General features: G+C 31.2%; 3 protein-coding genes across 3 annotated transcripts; all 3 read right to left on the bottom strand.

Moving 5' to 3' along the window:
• Positions 1 to 200: 200 nt before the first annotated feature.
• Positions 201 to 3320, bottom strand: HELRODRAFT_187955 (hypothetical protein). The gene is made up of 4 exons (XM_009011156.1): positions 3202 to 3320; positions 1918 to 2077; positions 1492 to 1723; positions 201 to 1117 (listed from the first exon to the last, which is right to left on the bottom strand). The coding sequence occupies exons 1-4, from the start codon at positions 3249 to 3251 to the stop codon at positions 1101 to 1103; spliced, it is 459 nt and encodes a 152-aa protein (XP_009009404.1). The 5' UTR covers positions 3252 to 3320; the 3' UTR covers positions 201 to 1100.
• Positions 3321 to 4490: 1170 nt separating this feature from the next.
• On the bottom strand, positions 4491 to 6608 carry HELRODRAFT_62285 (hypothetical protein; the record flags this gene model as incomplete). Its single annotated transcript, XM_009011155.1, has 2 exons — positions 4491 to 4745; positions 5511 to 6608. The coding sequence occupies 2 exons, from the start codon at positions 6606 to 6608 to the stop codon at positions 4491 to 4493; spliced, it is 1353 nt and encodes a 450-aa protein (XP_009009403.1).
• Positions 6609 to 8802: 2194 nt separating this feature from the next.
• HELRODRAFT_63344 (hypothetical protein) lies at positions 8803 to 17513 on the bottom strand (the record flags this gene model as incomplete). Its single annotated transcript, XM_009011154.1, has 19 exons — positions 8803 to 8973; positions 9147 to 9355; positions 10227 to 10440; positions 10738 to 10929; positions 11179 to 11373; positions 11467 to 11652; positions 11794 to 11906; positions 12090 to 12232; positions 12523 to 12626; positions 12744 to 12881; positions 13092 to 13198; positions 13371 to 13506; positions 13638 to 13840; positions 14149 to 14253; positions 14674 to 14711; positions 15166 to 15343; positions 15750 to 15875; positions 16015 to 16500; positions 17330 to 17513. The coding sequence occupies 19 exons, from the start codon at positions 17511 to 17513 to the stop codon at positions 8803 to 8805; spliced, it is 3228 nt and encodes a 1075-aa protein (XP_009009402.1).
• Positions 17514 to 26388: the final 8875 nt, after the last annotated feature.

The raw sequence follows: 26388 nt of genomic DNA, 5'->3' as shown, positions 1-26388 counted from the left end.
TATTTAAAAAACTTCTTAATTTATTTTCATTGCGATGCTGATGATGATTGTACCATAAAATTTCCATTCCATAATATTTAATCTCATTTCCAAGTTTTTCTTCGTTTTTTTTTATTTCCATATTAATTAGAACAAAAATATTTAACTACAAACATGTTCTTAAAAATTTATAAAAAATAAAAAATGTTTTGAAATTTGACGAAATAAAACTTTTTTAACCACTATCAAATTTGATATTATCTATATCGTACAAAATAAAGTTTTACATTTTCTTGAGACAAATTCGTTTTAAATGAAAAAATGATTCAACTCGACTGTAGGTTTGAATTGTTTTCGGTATTTGTGGCTGCGGCGAGATGTTAAATTATAAATGTGCCCATGTTAATATTTTTTAGCATTTGTACATTGCATAAATTATTACCAAGTCAGTTTTTAAAATTTGTTTTACCGAAATTCAGCTTATATCGCTTTTCCCATCCCCGTCAATTATTCCCTATTCCCGCCAAATTCTCTCTCTACGACTCTCTATCCCATAAAGTTTACAAAAAGATGTTTTTACCAATCCTATGGGTATCCTTAAATAACCCTCTCTGTTTGGAAGATATAAATAAAATAGAGATATCAACGGGAGTGTCAAACCTTTCTTGCTTAAAACGGCTTAAAATGCCAGATTCTAAATTAAGGACCTCAAATAAAAATTGAAACTCTCCGGTTTCCAGAAATGTAAGAAAAAGTAATTCATCTATTTTGTATAAAGACCACTCAATTTGAAAATTCAACCTCAAACAATTTTGGCACACCTTGGCGATTTGGTTGGTACTTCAGATTGATTGACAATATCTCAGCAAACACAAATAACAGAATAATTAGCACTATTCGTCTGTAAATGAGTAACAGGCATTGCAAAAATATTTTCCTAGAGAAAAACTTTATTAAATCATTTGATGTCAATAAATGTGAACTAATAAAAACGTTGGAAAGTGCTGTATTTGTAAACTTGTTGTACTCAATCGTCAAAAGTCTTTATATCAAAACATAGTTCCAATCAAAAAGTTGGAGAAATAAATTACTGATCCAATCGTCTTTATCAATATGAATCGTTACTGGAGCGGAAGACCTGAAAATAACAACAATATAAAAATATTTAAATTTTGGCTCATGCTGAAGCAGTGCTAAAAAACCAGTTAATTCTGGTTTCAATGCTCATGAAGCATTTGAATTAATAGATAATTCTCATTATCAATCATTCAGAATTTCACTTGAACCATAAAATTCTTTTATAACTAGAAAAGGAAGTACAAATAATTTTACTGCAACATCAATCATCATATTGATTAAAAAGCTAGTAACAAATGATCAACAGGTGACAGTTAATTTAGTAATTTCTAGTGTATTAATGTGATGCACTCACAATCATCAGCATTGCAGAGTCACGGCCAACAAATGAAATGAATTATATTGCAATGTAAAAATTTAAAATAATTTGTTTACCATAGGAGACTCTGCATTCTCGAAGTGCCTCATTGAAACCTTGGCAAAGTGTGATGTCATGCTGCGACTGAGCACATTCAATAAATTGTCTCAGCTGGTAAGCACAAGGATTATCACCGCCGGATGTTTGCTGTTGATTGTAGGCAGGTTGCTGTTGCTGCTCGACTGGTTGCTCAGCAGGAGCTCTCGATCCTCCAAGACCTCCCGTCATTGCTGCTCCCAGAGTATGGCCCTGAAGCAAATATGTTTGTAAAATTGTGGGCTGAAATTTAATTAAATGCAACATAATGTAAGAAGAAATAGAACACGTCAAATGATGAAAGATGAATTGATACAAACTAACAAACTGAAAATAGACATGATATGTTCCAAAATAATTTAAAAGCAATGGTACACATCAAAATAATATAAATAAATAAAACATACCACTGCAGAACCAACAGCAACACCAGCAGCTGTCGTAGCCATCTGAGCAAACATTCCTGGCTGCCTGGGCTGTCCAACTGCCGACGGAGGAGCCTGAACAGGAGCTGGAGGAGGAGGTGGGGCTGTCCTGGCAGGAAGGTTCGATCTGCTACTCAAGCCTCTTCAAAACACAAAAACTTATTTAATGGAAGTTAGTCTTATTCATAATGAACATAAAATTAAAATTAGTAACTAAAATTACTAAGGAAGTGTAAACTATTTATGAATTTTATTTATAGATTTACTTTAAATTTCTGTTTATATAGTATAGACAGTACAAATGCTCCTATGATCACAAACGCACTCACATTACCAGAACAAAATTAAAAATGATATGCATAAATATGAAAATAAATAAATATCTGTATTAGTATTAAAATTTAATTAAATTAAATTTTTTTATTTAAATAATGTGAAATTACTGGCCTTTGTTAACAAATTTACAGTTTAAAAGGTAATATAATCTGGGTAGAAACTTTGATCTTTTTTCTAGACTAGCCCTGGTTTTTTGAGTTAGACTAGGTTTTTTTTATTAAGTTTTATAATGGAATATTTATGGTGTGTTTATTAAAAATGAGAACTTGTGAAATTTAATTAAAAAAATTTTAAATGCCATTTTTAACATTAAAAATTTCATTTTAGAACACAAGTGAAAGTGCTGTTATATATATTATACAATATATTATATAGTATCAATTTTTATAAATATTTATAATAATGAATTCAATGTATATGTATGGTATATGTATGTATATAATGTAGCTTCTTACTTTTACTAAGTATATATTATTAATTATTAATATTATATTTAATATTATATTAATATAATATTAATTAATAATATTATTAATATTATAAGTATATATACATATTACTAAGTTATATTCTATTATAATTGTATATATATTATATATACAATTATAATAAAATTAAACTTGTTTTACTCTTCTATTTTATTTTAATATTTTTGTCTATTACTCTTCTATCTATTAATAAATTAATTATTATTAGACATTTCATGTCAATTGTCATATAACTGCATCTTCATGATAAATTAATATTAATTGAAACTGTGTTTTACTTTTAGGTTTCAATGTTTAAAATTAAAATAATAAGTAATAATAATTAAAATATTGAAATATTAAAGTAAAATAATAATAATTATTTTTATTTTTTATTATTAAATTTAAATTAAAAAGTAAAAAAAGAAGTAAAAAATTAATAAGTGAATAAAAGAGGAAACACCTGGATGGGGATGAACGTCTAGCAGGTCCACCGCCACTTCTTCTCGGCATTTTGTGATTTTGACGATAAAACGTTTCAAATGGAACGAAAAAAACACGAAACAGCCTGCGACTTACAAAATACAACACACAAGGTTACCAATGGACGCGTTTTAATTTTCATACCAGTGCATATTCTAAAATGAAAAACATCCTCACCAACAATAAAATTAGAATATCAACAAAATTAAAACTGTTAGAGAGTGTTACATTTTTTGTGTGCTAACTTATGGCTCTGAGTCCTGGCCAATTCTTTTTTCCATTTCTAATAAAATGGAAAAAAGAATTGGTGCTGTTGAGATGTGGTTTTTGAGAAGAATTATGAGAATCAGTTGAATCCTTATTAATACTTCTAATAACGAAGTATTAAAACAGGCAGGTTGTGAAAAGAGGAAATTAATTACATCCGGACGGGGGAGTTAAAGGTTTTCCATTCATTCATGCCGAAAGGAAGGAATGGAAGATTTAACGACTATTGGAAAGATTGCAGGGCGAAGAGATCGCGGTCAACAACAAATTATATTCGTGAAGTCCTTCTGTCATTAGTTGAATATTACCACATTTCACATTTTTCTTGAAGAAAAAAACCGATATATAATATAAACCGAAAACAATTTAGTTAAAATTGAAGCTTTTTATAAAAGAATTTAAAAGAAAAATTGTTTTTTCGTTCAAGAAACTTTTTATTACGCAGCAGGGTAGAAGGGTCAAGTCGTTTTGTTACGGAGATGCTAATGAGGGGGGTAAGGTGATCTAAAATCGAACAACTCCTTATTGACAACAAGAGTAATAATGACGTCATATAATCCTAATATTTTATACCCGGTATTTTCTGTGGCAGATGCATATTGATTGTGAGTAAAATGCAAACTTATCTTGGCCAAAGTTAAGTTTAATTGGTATAGCTCAATTCCTACACAAAAATTCCGTATTTTACAATTTAAAAAATAAAGAAAGAATTTTTTGTTTACTGTTTTTGATCATTTTCTTCAAATATAACACAACTAACTATTAAGAAAAAAACTAAAGAGATTAATAGTTTAGCTGTCTTTGTTCATCGGCAAATTGCGCCGTGCTGAGCTGATGTATAAATAGAAAGAAAAACTATTTAGGTCATTGTTATAATTATTGTATAAACAAAATCATCATTTTAAAGCACTAATAAGTATTCGCGTTATTGATTGACAGTCATATATATATAACAATGACAACAATTAATTTTGAAAATAATTTTAATTGAACATGTTTCCGTTAGTGGGTCTTAAACATTTTTACTTTTTCGGTTGATTGTAAACCGTAGACAATTTCAACTTTCTGTCTTATCGTGTGAAATATGTCCGGATAATTGGCCAATTTGTTGTCGGAAATGTTCAAATATTTTAATTTTTTGCATCGAATGATACTATCTGGGATTCGTTCAATCATATTATCTGATATGTCAAAGTGTTTTAGACTGGCCATTAACTTTATACTGTCAGGAACATCTGCAAGCAGGTTGTTGCTTGCCTTTAAATATTCCAATCGGTAAAGGTGAACAAAATTTTTGGGAAAATTTTCTATTTCATTATTTGATATATCAAGAGATTTTAATGAGGCTAGGACATCTATATTGAGATTCGGAAATATTTTTATAAGATTGTCACTGACTTTCAGGTCTAGCAGTTGATACAAACGATGGAGACTAGCCGGCAAAATCTTTATCTGATTTTCTGAAATATCTAAAATCTGCAGTCTGTTCAACTGAATCAATTCAGAAGGAAATATTTCTAGAAAATTTGATTTCAAGTTTAAAAACTGCAGCATCTTCAAACAGCTGATAGAGGAAATATCGTTTATCTTGTTATGAGACAAATCAAGGTGTACTAGATTTGTTAACTGTTTAAACTTCATTGAGAGACCAACGATTAAATTGTGCGATGCGTTTAAATGAGTGAGAGCACTTAGTGAAAATATATCATCTGGAATGATTTTTAAATTTAGACAGTTCAAATCAAGTTTTACTAGGTTTAAAAAATTTGTTTGAGAAAAAACGTCAAACACGCTCTCATTATCAAAATTAATATCGCTGTTTGATACATTCAACGCCCTTAAGTTTTTTGGTAATGCAATATCTTTTAGCTTATTATATGCAATGGACAAAATTTTAAGTTCATCCAATTTTTGTACAGAGTTAGGTACTTGTAGAAGTTTGTTTCCGTCAAGATGTAGCTCATGCAAAAGTGGGAAATGTCGCAACTCAAAATCGATCTCTTCTAAATCGTTGTGAGAAACGTTCAAATATTCTAATAACTGTCGTAAACCAAATTCTGCTGGCATCATTTTAATAACATTTTTTGATACGTTGAGGTACTTTAGGTTTATCAGAAAGCATATCGCATCGGGTAAGTGGGTTAATTTATTGCAAGAAGCGTTGAAGTAACATAAGGATGACAGATTGTAGAGATTTTCTGAAAGCTGTTTCACTGAATTTTCAGAAATATTTATAAATTTGCACGATTTTAAGTTCATCAATGGTTCAATGTCAACTAACTCATTCACTGAAAGATCAACGTATTCCAAACTTGGCAGAGCAGAAAAAGTGTCCGGTAATTTAATAATTTTGTTGCACGATGCTCTGAACGATTTCAAATTTGAAAACTTGTTGATATTATTTGGAAGAGAAATTATATTATTCCTATCTAAACAAATTTCATATAACGAAGAACTTATGTCACAAAAACTTTCTGGTAAAAATGTTAGGGAATTTTTCGATAAATCAAGAATTCTCAAGTGTTTCAACTTTCCCAGCTCATCAGGTATTTTTGTAACCCGATTGTCAGAAATATTTAAAGTAGTTAATCTTTGAAGGTTTTCTATACCCATCGGAAGTGATTGCAATCTATTGTGAGACATATTCAAAATTTTGACCGAGGTCGTTTTTAAATTTACAGCTGGCAGCTCTTCTAGATTATTGTGCGATAAATTAATGCACTGAGGAATTTTATAGATAGACATTTTCAGTTTTTTAATTTTATTATGTGAGAAATCTACACTTTTCAATTTTTTCGTTGCATCCGATTTTATTGAGACAGACTTTAGAGCATTGTTAGAGACTTTTAATTCTGATAAATGCTTCAGTTTATATATGTTCGTCGGCAGAGTTCTTAGGTTATTGTCAGAAACATCTAAAAATTTGAGGTCTAACAGCGACTTGACACCTTCTGGAAGCTTTTCAAATTTGTTATTTTTCAAATTTATAGATTCTAAATGTTTCATATTCGATAATTCTTTCGGCATTTCTTTCATTCTGTTATTGGAAGCGTCGAGATGCACGGCCGTCAGCTGCAACTCCTCATTTTGATATATTTCTTCCGGAAGCTTTTTAGTCATCATTGTGGTAAAAATAAGCTCATGTGCAGAAACCTTGCCACTCTTTTCTACTATATGTCGTTTTATCTCTGCCGATAATGATTTAACTTTGCTTCCTGGACCAGTTGATGGCGGTGGTTCGTTCGATGGTTTTCTGCGCGAATGAAAATATCTCCTCGTAATCAGTGGACTTGCTGATGACATCGCTGACCTGCTAAGTGGATAGAAATTACTTCACTTATTTTTCGTTTTAATTGATTATTTATTAAAAAATAAATGAATAAAATAAATAGTAAAAATAATAATAATAAAAATGATAATTACAATAAACTTTCATATCGATATTCACCTTGATATATGTAATTAATAGTAGATACTTTAGTCAAACGATTGAAGCCACTGAACAAAATTTGTTTATCACTTTTATATTAAACACTCAACACTTATGCTATTTAATTGCATGGAGTTTGTTGAGTATAAGCAGGTAGCATGCGAGCATGTTGTATATTAAACTTGTTGCTATTAGTAACATTAATAAGCAGGCCATAAATATCAATATATGCAATGCACCTAGAAATAATTTTTTATTACAATCATATTTCAAAATGATTAAATCAGTCACATGCTGTCATAATTTTGTTTTTAATGTTTATGGCACATATCTGAAAACCATGTATAGCTGAAGAAATAATTTTTTTGAATAAAACTATTTTAATTGGTCTGGCTAAAAATTCTTGGTGATAATTGGCAATTCTTGTGATTAATTAATTTAGCGTAAAGTTTTATTGCATGAAATTAAATCAAATCGCTTATTAACGATAACTTGGCGACAAGTTTATTAAAAATTTGTTGTTCCAGACTACTGAAGTTAACTTCAAGTAATTCAATGTGCCATCTTCTTGAATAAAGTATTTTTAAAAGGTGGTAACAAGTCGAAATAGTAAACTGTGTACGATGTTCAAGTGTGTTGAATTTGCCAAAAATACACTCATTAATAAATGAATAATGAATTAAGTTCAGTAAATAACAAACAATTGAATGTAAATTATAAACATAATAATCTAACAGAAAGATTCTAGGTAAAGGAGTTGTCACATGCTCATAGTCGCAATAAATAAAATAATTCTGGGAATGTTGAATGAAGTTTTTTTTATTTATTTTCGACAAAGCAACGAATAAAACTGTAAATCTATTGCAAAACTTCTAATTAAAATTTTTGGCATAAATATTTAATAATTACAGAACACATTTTAGATAAATAAATTGGCAAATAAATAATAAACAAATAAAGTCAAAATCCCAACGAAAATGGGACGGATGGAGGATGCATTTACATGATTGGACGTCGGTGCCGATGTATAAAAATGGAGGTAAATCTTAAAACGACTTGGTCTAAGATTCTATAACCTTTTTTAAGGTCTAAGGAAGATTCTTATTGCTGTGAGAAGCACAAAGAAATAAAATTTTACTATTTTTAGATGAAACATTTAAAAATCAGTTTCGTTGTTCATTGCAAATAACTGGCGGATGAAAACGAAACTATCGATGAAATAAATTTAACAAACAAACAGTGCGAAAAATTGTTGCCCATCACATTTTCTTATTTAAAAAAATTTAAAAAACTTAAAAACTTATTTTATATTAATGAAATTCAAACTAAAACTGCTAGTACGGTAAAATTAATTAAATATTTTTTTAAATATTTGTTTAATTTAACTTTGTAAATATTTCTAATTTTTAATAAACCATTTAGAAAAAATATATACAATGAAATGATTAACCAACAATATGTATAATGGACATTATTTATGCATTAAAAATTATTTATTTTTTAGATCTGACTGAAAAGGTAGAGTTGTAAAGAAGAGATTGTCTAGATTTCGATCGAGGAACTTGTGAAGCACCCTCCCAGACTCTCACTATCTTCATCTGGAATTATTTTAACATTATTTCATTAATAAACAGGAAACAAATCGTATTAATTAAAATGTATTCATTTTACAAAAATTAAAAAAAAATATATAGATACTTGTGTTAAAACTCTTTTGCCGATAATCCATTGGTGTATTGTGGAGGGGTTTTCGTACGGATTCATGTAGGTTTCGTCAGGATCAACATCCACACTTGGCATTTTGTGAATGTTGATGAGGTTGATGATCTGCAAGATTCATTTAAATAACGACCTCGAATTTAATTCTTTTTGTGTAATGTGATTTTAACTGATTAGACAGACACACACACATACTGGCACGCACAAAGGCAATATACATAAAGTGACCTGTTGCCAGAGTAGGACACTTATGCCAAAAAAGAAACTCCACATCCACTGATCAGCTATGAGACCTGACGTTTGAAATGCCACGCTTCCAAATTGGACAATGATCACCTTCAAGTATTTTCATAGAAATAAATTTTTGTAATTAAATTAAATGTTAATTAAGTGCTATTAATCAATTTGCGTATAAAATTTTATTGGCTTCTGGTGCGTCAACACAAGTTTTTACGTTTGTTTGATATTTAATTATGAAATATGTAAGACAATTTCTAAAAACAGCTGACTTGTAGTGCAAATGTTAATATCCATATCGCAATGAATAGAGGGTTGGTGTGAATATTTTGGAAAACATTGGACTCTCCGTAGATCTTCCTTGAGTTAATTTCGTTGAAGAGAGTCATGTAGACGAAAGTGTTGAACACCAATGTGAAGTGCTGCGAAGGCGGCTCTCCACTTTTATTTCGACCGCTTTCGATGTTTACTAATTTCTCGCCTGCAATTTTGATATTTTCATTGAGTCAAGTTCATTTTTTGTAGATTTTCAAAATAAATGTAATCATTGAAAGCTAATTCAAAACTTCTGAATTATATAGTGCTTAGGTATGTTGTAATAAGAACTTTTGAATTAAACTGATGAGTGAATGCGCATAATGTGATGTTCCGAGAAACGCAAAGCTGCTCATGCTCATATATCATTTCTCATTCAGTCGATAGCAATTAAACTGTTGTGCCACAATATAGAGCTTCTATGAAAAGTCGTTCATTTCAACCACACTATGGACAGTACATATGCAATTTATGTGTACTCTCCAGCACTTTGTCATATGCGTGAGGCGTAGAATAAATAGTCTTTGTGGTTTGGACGGATAATATTCCAAACTGATCATACATAGCAATGACCCGTGACAGAACTTCTACCATCTGAGCAAACTCGCCAACCTAATGAGACAAGCTGCTGAAAACTGAAAAGAACTGATATCGTTACTTTGGAGATTCGACGGGCAGAAATGATAAAATCATTAATTGAAAACGTCAAGAAATAATGTTGATGAAATGGCGTAACTAATGATGAAGGTAGACAACAAAAATGGACAAATAAAATGAATAAGTTGTGAAAGCGGTGAATGTGCGGGAATGTCGGTTCCCTGGTTGAAGTCATACACATACACGAAGCTTCAATTAAGTGCTTATTTATAAAATCTTTGCCGAATATTTTTTTAAATAATGACATTATAAAAATTGTTGCTAATTAAAAATGAGCTCTTCCTAAGCAAAAAAATGACATTATAAAAATTGTTGCTAATTAAAAATGAGCTCTTTCTAAGCAAAAAATATTGTCAAAGAGATAACTTTGAACAACCAACCAGCAAACACAAGAGCCAGAACGACGGTCAGCTGGTACAATCCTTGTAGGAGGATGTTCTTCATCATAATCTTCGATATCAACGAATGGTCCCTTCCGTAAGGTTTTCTCATCAACAGCTCCTCGGTGGGCAGTTCGGTGGCCAGTGCGAGTGAAGCTAGAGTGTCCATAATCAGATTGACCCACAACATCTGTATTGCTTTCAACGGAGATTCCTTTTTATAGAAAAAAAATGTTTAAAAAAATATGAGGATTTTTTTATTATTTTGCTTTGAATCTGATGAACTGATATTAAACCAAATCCAAAATTATGCTTACGCATTTCAGTTTAAATAGAATGTTTATTTTCTGTTTTTTGGTAAAACGTTCTTTACTAAAATATACTTATCAGTGATTGAATTGCAAACTAGGCACAAAAATCAGATTTTTCATGTTAGAGCTAGTGTGTGGATAGAAAATCATCCTGTATGTCGAAACATGTTGACTACATGTCACAAAATGTCATTGTCAACCTCAATGATGCAAGCCCCCAAGAATGCTACTACAACGGCGACGAAATTGACGGTTAGTTGAAATTGCAGAAACTTTGCAATGCTGTCGTAAACGTTCCTGCCCCACATGATAGCTTTCACGATGGATGTGAAGTTATCGTCAGTCAGGATTATGTCCGAAGCTTCTTTCGCCACATCCGTACCAGCTATGCCCTTCGTTGAACATACAATTTTAATTCATTTCATTTTGTAACCAAATTCGTCTTAGGTCTATTTTTAAAATCATTGTTGAACTCCTCGGACAATTAAAATTTATTAAAACTAAAAAAATTTTGTTCAGTTTTTAACATTTCAATCATGAATTTTTTTTACTTTCATTTTTAAACAGATTAACTTTCTAAACCAAAGTTTAAAGAAAAAATTGCACAAATTGTTTAAATAAAACAAAAACGCGACAACTACCATGGCAAATCCCACGTCAGCCTTCTTGAGGGCAGGTCCATCGTTCGTACCATCGCCAGTGACGGCAACAATTTCCTTGCTGTTGTTGAGGTTGCTGTCAATGATGCCTTTCACGAGAACGTATTTGTCCTGCGGTGATGATCGAGCCATAACTCGAAGGCGTGGCCAAATTTTGTCAATCAATTCTTGTTTTACCTAGAATGTTCGTTGTTTGAAGTTGAACGTAGGTTCAATAATTAACTACCGGTAGCGCTTAGTTGAATTGACTGAATAAAAAATTTTTCTAACTGGTTGATCAGGACCTTCTCTGATGCTCTTGTTGAATTCTTTGCCTTCTAAAACTAAAAACTCGTCACTGCCAGGTCTCAAAATTCCACATTTTGTTGCGATAGAACGAGCTGTGTTGACGTTGTCTCCTGTCACCATACGTACTGTTATGCCCGCTCGTTGACATTTATAAATAGCATCTGGCACCTTTTTTAGAATAAAAATATTTACACCAGCATTAATATAATTTTTATCAACCAATTAGATATTCCAAAAATCTAATTCACTTATGAATTTTTACAAATATTAAGCATGTTAATAACTGGTCGACGGTTTAAAAAATCGTACCTCCGGTCTAACCGGATCCTCAATGCCAACAATGCAAATACATGTTAACCCTGATATGATGTCTTCTTCTGCATCCCAGTCCGGTTCAGATGACATGACCACATCATTATCATCTCCTGAGTCTGTTTATTTATACGTTAAACACATTTTTAATACATCATCACTTAAAATTTTGTATAGATGAAAAACGTTTCGTCTGAAACACTCTTAATGTTATGTAATCTTAAATGTTGTTGTTATCGAACGGGCCATATTTAGAGAAATATTATTCAAAATTTTTTTTCTAATTTTCAAACCTCTAACATAGTCCTTGTAAGCTATACAAATCGTTCTCAACGCATCAGCCGCCATAGGTTCAATGACATTCCTTACAATTTTTTGCTGGTCTTTATCCAGAAACAATTCAACTTTACCAGCTGGTCCTAATATGTATTTACATCTAATGAAAAATGTTTATTTATTTAATATGGTATTAAAAAATAATTACATATAAAAAGTTTAAAACTGCAAATTAAATTTTTATGTTCAAATCAGGTTAATGCTAGTAATATAACAATACTTAACTCAAAAAGGAGAATTAATGTGCGCTTGGAAATAAAAACTCAGGCAGTTTTATGCCCGGTTTATGCAATAATTTGAATTACATCAAATAATTAAAAAAAAAAACAATTTTTAATTTGAAAAAAAATTCTGAAAAATAGTATAATTAAAAATGAAGTTAGCGATGACCTCTTGAGCACGATTTCCGATGCACCTTTGGAAAAAACTCTGTAGCCTCCGTCTCTCTTTATAACGGTCGTCATCGATTTGCGGACTGAATTGAATGTGTACACCTACGTTGCGTAAATTAAGAAAATACGTTTAGCTACCGTTCAAGTACAGTAATGTTATTTTATAACTCAGAATGCAATAACACTCTTATTGAACGAGAACATATAAAATAGTAGAACTACTTTGAAAAGTTTTTCTTCAGGAATTTCTTCTCTGTATTTCTGGTAACTTTGTCCCATGTCCAGCAGAAACCCTAGCAACGCGCACTCCGTTTTGTTGCCGAGTTGTTTCGGCAGCTGTCCTTTGATTTCTGAAGGCTGAATATTTGAGATTTTTAAATAATTAACATATTGTTTATATATTCCAACAAATTTATTCATTCCATGTGAATTTTTGTTGCATGGTTCATCATTTCGTTCAATAGTTTTGTTCGTTATAATATAAAAAAAATAATAATTTTATGACGTTCTTTAGTTTTCAGCAGATAATATTGAAGATGGTCCTTATGTTAGTTAGTTAGTACGAACTTCCACAAGCGACGTGTAGCTAGAGTTGATTGAAATGGCCATGACCATGAGATGGCGCATGCGTGCGGGCAGCTCGTCGAACGTCGGTAGCTTCTTGTAATATTTACCTGTCAAGTATTCATACAATACGCATAAATATCTGAAGATCTATTTAATTAATTAATTAATTAATTGATTTCTTATTTAATAAGATAAAATATTTACTTCAAAAAACCGGCACTATTAATAAAAGAGTTTCAAGAGTAGTTTAATGAATGGAGACAGAAGAGAGCAAAAAACCTGCAATGTAACTCTGAACGACAGTCATCCTGTTTGTTGTTAAGGTGCCTGTCTTGTCTGAGCAGATGGCAGTGGCATTGCCCATCGTCTCGCAGGCATCCAAGTGCCGCACCAAGTTGTTGTCGTGCATCATTTTCTTTCATTTTTAGTCAAAATAATCCGGTTCGATTTTTCGTTTATAGAATTTAAATTTTGAAATACAGTTTTTTACACAACAGTAGCATCTAGCAGCATTAAAAATAACTTAAGAGGAAGGTAATCACTGACCCGAACGGCATATGCCAGCGATATAGTAACAGCCAGGGGCAAGCCTTCTGGAACGGCAACTACCAGAACAGTGATAGCAGTGATGAAAAACTGTACAAATTTTTGGATGTACACGTTGGACCAAGCTTGTTTGTGTATGACAAACTTGTCGATGCACAACCGCAAGATTAGCACGAGGAACGTCAATATTGCAACTGCTGTTCCTATTTAATTACAATTTTGGTCCCATGTTTTTAAAGTTGATAAACTAATAATTGTTTGTATCAATTTTGTTGAATCATTGCATAAAGAATGAAATAATGAAAGAATGAAGAAAACAGAATATTAGATTGTTGAAAACGAGGCCTACATGTTTTATGTTTGATCTAAATAATTTGTTCTAATGAAAAATAGCTGGTGTTAAGAGTGAATTGGTTTACTTCTTAGACACATTCTTCAAATAGTGCGGAAACATTAAAATAGAATGAAACAAAAAGCAACGGGAACTAATTAAAAATATATATCTGCCTACCTACGTATCCAATGAGGATGGCCAATCTCGTTAACTTGGCCTGAAGCACTGACTTCAGTTCATCACCTTCGTCTTCCTCCTCCTCGTCTTTCTTCTTCTTCGTTACTTTCTTTAACATCAAACAAATTGTTAAAACAATACAAATCAAGTGTCACAGATTGTATTCGCTGGTAAGGAAATTGTTGTTGAAAACATGAAAGTGGTTTCCATGATGGGTTGTAAAATATAAGAAAATAAAAAAGTTCCATATGAATGGATGAATGAATGAATGAATGAACGAACGAACGAACGAACAAACAAACAAACAAACGAACGATCGAACGAACGAATGAATGAATGATAAGTTATAATGAAGCTTATGTGTTTGGGGGAAACATAATAAAAATTCAAAAAATGTTTTACATTAAGAGAATGTTAATAGAAAAAAGACTAAAAAAGAACTTAGATGCATTTTGTTTCCACCTTTGCGACGTCATCAACTCCATTTTCTAAATCTAAAAAGAAAAAAATTAATTAATTTTTTACCAGCATCATAACGTTTTTTTTCATAATGGATTTTATAACTAAAAGCAGCACGATTGTCTGGCTCTGCGGGAGCAAAATTATTGTGAATGTTAATGTGAATAGTTAGTGCAATGATGATGTTAAAAGAATGATGATTAAATGAAGATGTCATTATATTTGGTGATATAATTTAATTTTTAAAAAACCTTTCTGAATAAAACAATACAAATAATTACTGTATTAACTCAACTTGTAAAAGATAAACAGTTAAAAAATTCAAAGAAGTAAAAAGCAAATAAGATACTTAGTTTGGATTCTAAATGTCAAGAGATATCCAGATACCATAATGGTAAACTTTCGCAATAAGTAAAATAATAAAGAAATGTTTTATATAAAACATATGATGAACAAAATTGGAATAAAAAAAATGTAAAAGTACTAAAATCATGGTATATTTTGTATCAATTCAATTAAGTCATATGTGAAAGTTACAAAAATGCATGTGTTGATCACTGCTTTTTATCCTTTAATAAAAATGAAATGATCCAACCTGTTATGTTTTCTATGTCATTGGCTTCCTTCGGTTTTTTGACGCTGGTCGCTCCAAGCAGTGTGAATATGATTCCAGCTTGTGAATTGACACCAACACACGTTATGACAACTTTTCCACTTCCTTCCATGACATGAGTGCCTATAAAGTTTTGTTAGGTTGCACATTTTATTATCAACCAATCGTTCTATTAAAGTTAGCAATGTTGCTTGTTGTTTTTTCAAGTTTGAAATTTTTGCAGACAGACCAGATTTATCCATAGTTTGAAGTTCATTTATTTATCTGTGGTAAGGCTGAGTCATTTGCGAACTGAATAACAAGTGACAAACAAAAACTACCCATGTATTTCAATCAATAAAATAATAATCAGAATGCTGAACAATCGTTTAACTAAACAAAAAAGTTATAATTAAATAAATAATTTCATTATTTAAATAAAAATTTTATTTATTCAAAAAAATTATGTTTGACGAAGGACAGGATTATAAAAATTTATACAATCATCAAACAATATTTCATAACACGTTAATGATATGCAGCAAGCCACCTGATAGGAGCATGGGATCTGTTGATTCACCCTTCTTCACGTGGTCTGACTCACCCGTTAACGCACTTTCATCAATCTTTAAATCGTTACTCTGCAGCAGCACTCCATCTGCTGGTATTAAATCACCTGTCAAAAAGAAAAAAATTGATTAAATTGCATTTCACAATTAGAACATAAATTAATCTAGCGCTGGTATTGTTAATATTCATTTCTACGACAACTCAGTTTAATGAGAGTGAATAATGGGCACACTCAATGCGTTTACCATATTTAATCTGGCAGATGTCACCGACTACGATATCGGCGACCAGCACTTGAGTTGTTTCGCCGTTCCTGATGACGTTAAATTTGTGGTCCCCTTCGATTTTGTTCTTCAAACCTCGAAACTGCCTCTCCTTCCTCCAATCGTTGAATGCCGTCACAAAGACAACCACAACAACGGCCGCTAATATTGCCACGCCCTCTATCCAGCTGGCTTCACTTTCTGATGAATCGACTGTTTCAATCGAGTAAGCAATTTGGTATGCAGTTCTGTAAAAATTATTTAAATTCATGGACTTACTGTGCGTGTCAGGTTTGTAGAATGAAAGTCCTATCGATATAATGGCGGCAATGATGAGAATGATTAGAGTGACATCGTGTAGGGCCTCCCAGACGAGCCTCAGGAAGGATTTCGGTGGTTTCGGAGGAATTTCGTTGCGACCATATTGAGACCTTCGCTGTTTCAAATCATCTTCCGTCGCGTTTAACCCTTCAATCGTACATGCGTGTGTGTTTATGTTTTTATGTGAACATCTTTTTTTATACTCAAACCAATCAATTATGCTTTGTAGATTATTCGTTGCTCTTTTCCGTAATTATACATTTTTAGTTGATTTTTAATGCCGTTGTCCACTATTACAGAAAGAAAAGAAATATCGTTTATAAAAAATGAGACGAATCGAGGATGTCTAAGTACAAAGTCTTAACGTATAAAGCACTCTTTCCATTCATGATCAGATTAATGGATTCGCGATTTTTCTTGACACTTATTCAGCTCTATTCTTAAGAAGATTTGAATGCCGTCTTTTCGATGTTTTGAGTTTATGATTTAGTTTGAAAAAATACAGTTGCAAGAATCGAGTATGCTAAACAAATAATTTGGAAATGCCACATTAATGAATGAATGAATTCTTGTTAACAGTTTTAGTTTGTAATTTTTTTGAGCAGTTTAGAAAGATGTAAACATTTTACATGTTTATATCTAACCTTTATAACGTTCGCATTCAACCTTATGTTTCACAAAATCTGTTTTATGCTGAAATATTGTTTTTTATAAACATTTGGATAAAAGTTTCAATTTTTTATTTCCAGGAATGGTCTTACAAAACAATTTCTGTTTTCAAAACTTTTTCATTTCGCATGTTTACACAGTTGTCGATAAATAAAATGAACGCTCGTTCATTTTATTTATCGACAACAAACAAACGAACGCATTTCAATCAGCCCATTAAAGCGCCTCTTGTTCAAACATTGAATAACACATATCAAACGACAATATTATATTTTTGTTCGAGGACAACTTTGAATACGAGTCTCACCTTTGTTTGAAGATGTTTTTAATTTATCACACAATCCAGCTGCTCCGTTGTACTTGCTCTTCAGTTTCTCGCAAGCCTCAGTGCCTCTCAACTGCATGAGATCCTGAAGTTCTTTAACGGAGCAGCCCAAGTAGCTGACGGGAGGTTGGTGGTTGTTGGCGCCATTCGATGAGTTCTTCGGCATCTTTCGTTCAGTGGTCAATCACTTGGCTTTTCTAAAAGCATGTTAATGCTGACGTGAATGGCTCTAGAATGACCAACTGCGGTTGAGAATATTGAACTATTTAATTTTTAAAAGTTTGACAACGACCGCAAATATAAAAAATAACCCAAGCCTGAAACAAATTGAAACAAATATGAAATAAATAAATAAAACAAATTAAAAAATGTTATTAGATTTGTAGAATTATAACAAGAGCAATCTTATGTGAAAAATGCTAAACAAAAGAAATCTTATCAATGAAAGAAAAACTTAAAAAATGTGTCAGCTTGATAATTTGATTAATGCATTGAGATTTTTATAACAACATTTGAAAATTTTTTATAATAATGTTAAAAAAATTTTAATATCTACTTGAAAATATTTTAAAAATTTAATGAGTATTTTAATTTCGCAAAGCAGGACGACACAACATAGCAAGCGACACTCCAGGTGTACCTACCTAGTATAATTAAATGTTGATTAAATCACATCACAACGATCGATTTAATCAGTTCGGTGAGCGCTTTAACCTTGCTGTCTCCTGTTAGCAACATCATTCAAAGAATAATTTCAAAGAAATAAATGAAAAAACATCAAAGCAGCTTGCGTTGCAGATATTATTTAACGTAATGTGTAAATGAGTAAAGGACGGCAGTTTGGTGTTTGAGAAAAAAACATTTTTTAGTAATGATAAAATAAGTTATGCCTAAGATTAGCGTTCATATTGGAACTATAAATTAAAAAAAATTTCAATAGAGTTATAATACAAAGAAGATTAATCACCAGAACGAAGAATCAAAACGATTTTAAGTCAAATTGTTAAAATGTACTTGTAAAGTTTTGTTGTTGAATGCAAAGAAAGTATTAATCATCGACCGCATGAAATGAAATGAAAATCTTTAATTAAACATCGCACCGACTTAATTCAATTGACTTAATCAAGCGATAAATTTAACGCGTCAGCATCATTTTCAAAATTTCAATCAACTTTTGAGTGAAGCCATAACTAAAATTTATTCAAGGAAAAGATTAACCTTTTGAGAAGAAACAAGAAAGTCTAGTGAATATAAATGTGAAACAACAAAAACTTCGACCAGTAGACAGTGCAACAAACAGCGCAAATGTGTAATGTGTGTGTGTGTCAGTCATTGCAGATGTTTGCTGCTTTAAATGATCAGATTTGATGAATGTTTAATGCAACGACCATTATACGTAAAAAATATCAAGGAAGTTTAATGAGATATCGACATGATCGAAGTTGAATTAACAACATTTCTGCATCCTGGTCAGGTGAAATTTTACAATGGAGGAAAATAATGATGTTTAAGAAAGAATAGTGCTAAAATATTGATTTTCAGTGGAAAAATACTAAAAATTTTTCAAAAAATGTTCGATTAGTCAACTTTATCTTATCACAGAAAGCATTGCTAAAAACGAAACATAATATCTGGAACCATGTAAAATTTTATTACAATTATATGGGCAATTATAAATAAACGCATAACTGAATATATTGAATTTAATATGGAGAAAATAACGAATTTAAAAAAAACTTACGTGTAGAACGTTGAAATATTAATGTTCAAACTCAGCTAAACATTCGCTAAAAATTGTGTCGCAAAAGTTTTTTGAATGTCGAAAGCAGTCATAATTTAATATCTTAATATCCGCAACTAATGAGATCTGATTACATAACTGGCTTTTTTTATAACAATTATTAGACGGTTGAGGATTGTTCAAAAAACAAACAAGAGCAAATTTGAACAAACGATAAGAACACGTTGCGACACTTTAAAAACATTGGCTTAAAATGATTAGAAGGAGATGAATTATTGTCCGATCAATTTATTTAAAGGAAAATTCCAATAGAAACTGATCGTGAAATTTCTGGTCGTGATATTTGACATTTTGTCACAAAGTTGGCCTATGTGTAACCTATGATATGAATATATACATGCATGATGATGGATAAATTTAAATAAATATAATATAAATATAAATGTATATATATATATATATATATATATATACATTTGAAGGGAAAATTTCTGTTCCCCTAACACACACTGCACACAGGCACGCACACACAAACAAACAAACAAAACACATACACTACACTCATACACTCACGATGCACGTACAAATTGAATCAAAATGTCAAAGTTCATACCTGTTACCTGTAAGGATTTATATATATTATATACATATACCTGTATATATATACAGACACAAAACATATATATATATATATATATATATATATATATATATAACGTGTATGTTTGTGTATATATAAGATATATATACACGCGAGTAAATGCATGCACATATCTTTGTTTAAAGACGATTTCATCATTCGCTTGGTTTTGCACCTAATAACTTTTGTTAGCAGCAATTTTTGAAATTTATCATTTGTAAATAAAATTTTTTTTTAATAAATTTAAATTAATCTATCTAATCTTCTGTGTAAATTTTTTCGTTTGCTTTTAAATAAATTTTCATTGAATATTTTGGTTTAGAAATCTTATTTTTTTAGACATTGTGTTTGCGTCTCTACATTCATTGTGCAGAGCTTTCTTCATTTTATTGGATGGACAAGTTGTTTTGAAAACAAAACTAAAAATGTTTTCTTGTGAAAATTTCAAGTTGTACACTGAATTTTAATGTTATTATTTTAAAAATGCATACCAATAACAGCAAATATAATGAATTAAAAACAGAATAGTGAAGCCTGAATATAAAAAGAAAACATGAGGAACAAATCCTTGAAAGGAGTAAATTAGAACGTAGCCGCCAATCAAAGAATATAATGAAGTACTTTTGCGTCAGGACCAATCGATGGCCAGCGAACGATTTTGTTAACGATCCGATAATTAATAACACCCGACCAACTCCACACATATATGTATATGCCGAAAACAAATCCACTCGTGTTTGCGCCGAGTTACCAAAAATAAATTGTAGTTGTGGCACCATGGCAACGGTGTTGAGTTGTGCCAACAATGTCTTTATGACGGGTGGGCTCTGCTTGCATTGCAAACATAATAAAAATAGCAGCAATTATTAATATGGCGGTTTTTATATCATCGCTATGATCACTTTTATTAACTTCCTCATATTTTCTTAATTTTAAAATCTAATTGAAACGACACGCGTGACCAAAATGATCCAAAAATTGTTTTGTTAATTTTTGTTTTAAAATAAATTTATAGGCAAGCTTACAATGATGATGTGAGTGGTTTTCAGTATGCAAGTGGTATGATGTGCAGGTGCCTTGTTGAAGATGTACTCACTTTTTTAAACTGTTGTGACGCTAGTCTGGGTTTGACATAAAAATGAATCTAAAATGACTTGGATGAATAAATATACAACGGATGCGACCACGGAGAACACATATTCAACAAAAAACGAAAGAAAAATATAACGAAATAAAGCAGATAGAAATATGAAAATTATTGTCCAAATTAAAGCTATTAATTAATCAATACAACAATCGTGAAGTCTTTGTGTCATTTGTTGGGTATCACCACATTTCAACTACTAAAAAGTGTTAAAGATCGGGTTTGGTGGAGGTCGATGGTCGCCAATGTCCTAAAAGGATAAGGCACGAGAAAGAAAAAGAATCACTAAATCTCTTGCATTTCAATAAAAACGGGGGGGCACTGAAAATCCAATCAATGGTTATTTTAAGCCTTTGAAACAATTTCCAACGATAAACAAATATCCATGTACCTTAAAAGCAAGTAATGAGGCTATTTTTTGATCTCAAAAATAATATTTTGCTGCTAACTAAACAATCTTCAAGACGACATACAATGCAGAGACAACATTGACGGCACCTAACGCATTGAAAAGCTAGACAGTGTGTTAGGTGTGTGAAACGAAAGGTAGGTGCATGCCTGTAAGTGTCATTTGTCGGTGAAAATATCTCCGCTTCCTTGCATGCAGCATGTGTGTGCGTGATGGGATGAATCCATTTGTACGTGTACGTGTTGCACGTGTTCATCGACCTTACGTTATACACACACACACACACACACACACACACACACACACACACACACACACACACACACACACACACACACACACATACACACGCACGCACACACACGCACACACACATGTACTGATATGCCCTTCATATGATGTTAAATATTATATATAGGCGCTTCACAAATGAGAAATATAAATTTCATAAGCGCAAGCAGACATGGGACGCGTGCGTTTAATAGATATAAATTGAATTTTATTTACATGCTGTTATTCCATCTGACACATTCATACATACATAGATGTATCACACACGTGAATAAAATGCAAGTACTTACTTTAAAATAAAATGTGGTAGGTACAGTTGGAAGAAGAAAGGGAGGTTCAGTTAATGCGTCAAAAATTAAAATATTATAAAGGGTTGTCAAGTTTTTTAAATTAAATAAGGTACACTGATTACTAATCAAAATTTAATTTACTTTGCAATAATAAATTTATATTTTATTGTGCTGTTTTAAAGCCCAAAATTAGTTAAATTTTTCATCTTGTATTTTTGTCAAACGCAAAGTTTTGTGCTACATTTGTATACATTTGTTTTGCAAGAGCATCGCATTATACGGGCACAATATAAAACTTGAATATTTTTTAATTTTTGGAAAGTGGCAATTCGATAACGTAAAGTCCATTATCTGGAGTGTCAGGATCTTTTAAAAGCCTTTTTTGATCGGAAAGATGGGCCAATCTGTGAAAAAACTCCTCCCTCTTTTGCTGAAGATGATTTTTTCCAATTTATTGAGAAAATCCATTCCAGTTGCTCCTCTCGTATCATTTGATCAAATACATTTTTCTTTTTTTCACTGATAATAATAAACTCTATTCCGTTTCAATTTTTTAAGCGTTTAATTCAATCATAGAAAAATTTTGTTCCTTAAATTCAAAAAACATTCGCATTTCAAACGCTCATGTTTGTTTTTAAATTTTTTGCCCAACTTCTGCATCCTCTGATTACTCATTCTAGTTTTTAGAAGCCAGCTTGTGTTCATGCACCACGAGCGGCTTCAATGCTTTCTAAATTATGACATTTACTTTCAAAATATGCATAGAACTCATATATGTTTGTGTGTGAACTGTATGTTCTTGTTCATAAACATAAACTGGATTCATTTGTTATATTTACATATAAATGTACGAACGAATTATGCTACAAATAAATAAACAAAGCATGTATAAACATGTGAAGTTAATTGAAATCTGTTCACCACACACACACACACACACTCACTCACACACAAACACACACACACACAAACACACACACCACACACACATATATATATATATTATATATATATATAATATATTAACCATTTAATTCATTAAATAACCATATTTTGAAATAATTTATTAGACGCATGCGATATTTTGAAATTGATAAGAATAAAAAAAAAAGGGAAATTCGAGCTTGTATGTGGAGGACTGCAGAGCGCAACTGCATAGAAAAATTATTTTATGACTTCAGCATAGAGTAGGCATCTATTGATTGCATCTCGTCACCATGGACACGATGACGCCGCATGCAGAGGAATCATTTGGTGCTGACGTGCATCGGAGATGGCATTCGTGCAGAAACCTGGGTTTAATGTAACGATTGTTAATCAATATCTATTCATTCAGGTTTTTTTTTTTTTTCATTTATCCTGTTAGTGCGAATGTTTATTTTGCTGTTCGTTTTACAAGGTTGCAAATGCTCACCCAGTCAGCTAACCAATGTACGAATTGAATGAACAAACAAGAAACATTATGGTTATGATAATTGTTTGTGTGCAAACAGTGAGATAATAATAGCAGGAATGTATTTTCCAATTTGTTGGCTTTTTAGTTATTTTTAGTTCGTAATTTTAGCCAAACTAAAAAATTGTAATCTGATTCCAAAAAAAATTCACTTCAATTGCACTAAAGGAATTAAAACATTTATTGACTCTAATTGTATTAATTTAAGTTTTTCGTGAAATATCTATGGATACAAAAACATAAATAACACATTTGATATTTATCTTTGTTACTACAGTAATTTATGAAATTATTTGTAAACAGTAAGATTTATACAAAGTAAAAGTCATATCTTCATTAAGAAAAATGTACAATTGTTCTCAAAAAAATGTTTGCAGTGCATTTAGCAATTAATAACATGGGGTAGTGAAAAAGGAAGGAAAAGATAGTGAGGAAAAAATACCGATAGAAAAAATAGTGAGTGGAAAGTGATGGAAGAAGAATGGGTGATACTAGCTGTCGATGGAAGGAATAGCGACGCAAACAATCGATAATGTTATTATGTTTTGCATTGCATTTCACAGAAATCTTTTATCAGTGGTTGGTTAAGTGACTTCCTGTGGGAACGGCACGGAATGTCACCAAACAATTCTTCATGCATGCAGGCATCATGTATATGCATGCAATAATTCAATGCAGGATATGCAGCACAGATTAGTCGTTCATTTGATGTAAATCATCAGCAGGTAGAAGAAATGACAGATTATTTATTTCGTACAAGCAATCGAGAAATAAAAGTTTAATGTGTGCGAAAGTTGCCAAAAAATGTTTGCTTTTGATGTTTAGCTAATATTTTTGCTGTTTTGTGTTAAACAAATAAAAAGATCAAAATTAAATTTGCTTGTCAGTCACTTAAAAAAATTTAGTCTTATTGCTTTACTTTAAAACAAATCTTTGTTCAGATCATGAGTCGAACATTATCACTTTGCAGGCCGAATAACTCAAAATTAAAACTTTTAAAAAATGAATTTTGTAAAGTTTGGTGTGGCCAGAAATTTGTTGTGGGTTAGGCTCGAATTTGTTTAAAAAGTTGACGATATTTTTTTCCCATTAAGGCCATTGATTTGGTACAAAATTAAACATAATTTTATTGTAGGGAGCTAAAAAATTGTCAGTTTAAATTTTCACAAACTTATATAGTGATTTCGTTTTATATTGTCCTAACCGTAGCATAGTTTTCTTATAGGGTTTGAATACAAGAATGAATAAACATTTTTTTAATTTTAACAAAATCAAACTCTGACAAACGCAGATGTTGGTGTGGCATTCACGACACAAATGACAAAAAGGGAGACGGTATACAAGAATACAAATACCGAATGAAAAATGCAAACAACAGAAAGTGCACTTTCAAAATAATATCTAACACTTGACAGAATGTAAAACGACTTTGGAAAGACATATTGCTAAACCGTCAAAATGTAAACTAAATGACACACACACACACATATACACACAAACACACACATATGCACACACAACACACAGCCATACACACAATATATAATACAACATATGTATACATACGCCAATGTTAATGTAGGTCGTGGGCGATTGAAAGAAAAATGGTGCCTAGGAATGAATACAATATCTTAAACGTATGTTAATCGCCAAGATTTGTTTACATTTGCTTGGTTTGCATAATGTGATTTTGATAGGTGATAATAACGGGCAAATGATGTGATTCTGATTTGTTTCTATTTTTCTAAATAAGCGAGTTTTTATTATGCGTAAAATTTAATGAAGATTGATAAGTTTGGTCGTGTGCGAAATAATGAAATAATGGGTATAACACGACTACTAATGTTTTACATTTTGAAAATTTAAATAAAATTAAATGTTTTCCTATCGTCTTACTGGTTTAATATTATGTGACGATTTCAAAGTTGGTCGTCCGTTTATTCTCCATTTTAAATTACATTAAAATCTTAGCATTGAATATTAAATTAACCTCTTTCGACACTAAAAAATTACAATTATTCAAAATTACATTTTTTTAGTTAATGCAAAAACTAGCATCGCTGAATTCCGAAAACAATATTGACTGATCGATTTTATGTTCGATATAGTTTTAGTTCACTATGTTCACAACCCAATTATTTTGTTTGCCAGGCTTTTTATGCTCAATAGCGTTGCTAAGACACAAAATGTTTTGAACGGATGCAGCTGAAGCAGGTTGATGAGTTTTATAACAACACACAGTGAGAAAAATAATTTAGAATTAGAATTGATTCGCAATAAACAGTGCCACATGCAATCATCAACTAGGAAAATAGTTATAAGGCCATATCATTTTAACATGGTTAGGGTGAGCAAATAGATGTGGTTAAGACCAGTCTAAACATACAACACTTTAAGAATTAGCCAATGTCATAAATTTTTAGAAAAATAATTAAACCCGACTACGCAAAATGCCAAACATCTTTTGCCGTGCTTTACTTTCCTTTTTTGTTGTAGTTTGGTTTAGTTCCGTTCTTTAAAAGTTAATATAATGCGAGTCATCTTTGTATCCACTAAAAATGACATCACATATCTTAGAATTTCATTGCGTAAAATGAAACAAAAACATGAGTAATGGCTGAAAGAATTTTGTATAGTTTGAACCTTATTATTTAGCCGGCATTCTCAGTCTTTTTTACATTCTCTATAGGCATGCTTATTTCCAGAAAATTTGAGATTATATTCCATTCATTTTCCCATTTTCAACAATAAAATTTTTTACAGTAACACTCAAATCGTTGTGTGGAAATATAATTGGAAAACCATACGATTTCTTACATAATCATATGATCGGCATATATACGATGTACATGATTTAGCCGTAGTAACTCCCACGATTGAAACAGCTTACAAACAAATTGTAAAAAAAAACACAGCGATTATTTTTTACAATGAGTACGGATCTTAACCCAATTATTTTTATAATTATTTTTCTGCATCGATTAAACCTTAAAGCTTGACAATTTCGCGTCTCATTCTCCGAAATCGTTGTCAAAACAGACTCTAAATCACTGTTACAATTACAAATGTTGAT

The sequence above is a fragment of the Helobdella robusta genome (assembly GCF_000326865.2).
Source record: "Helobdella robusta unplaced genomic scaffold HELROscaffold_1, whole genome shotgun sequence".
In the NCBI taxonomy this organism is placed as follows: Eukaryota; Metazoa; Annelida; class Clitellata; order Rhynchobdellida; family Glossiphoniidae; genus Helobdella; species Helobdella robusta.
This window is presented reverse-complemented; position numbering and strand designations above follow the sequence as displayed.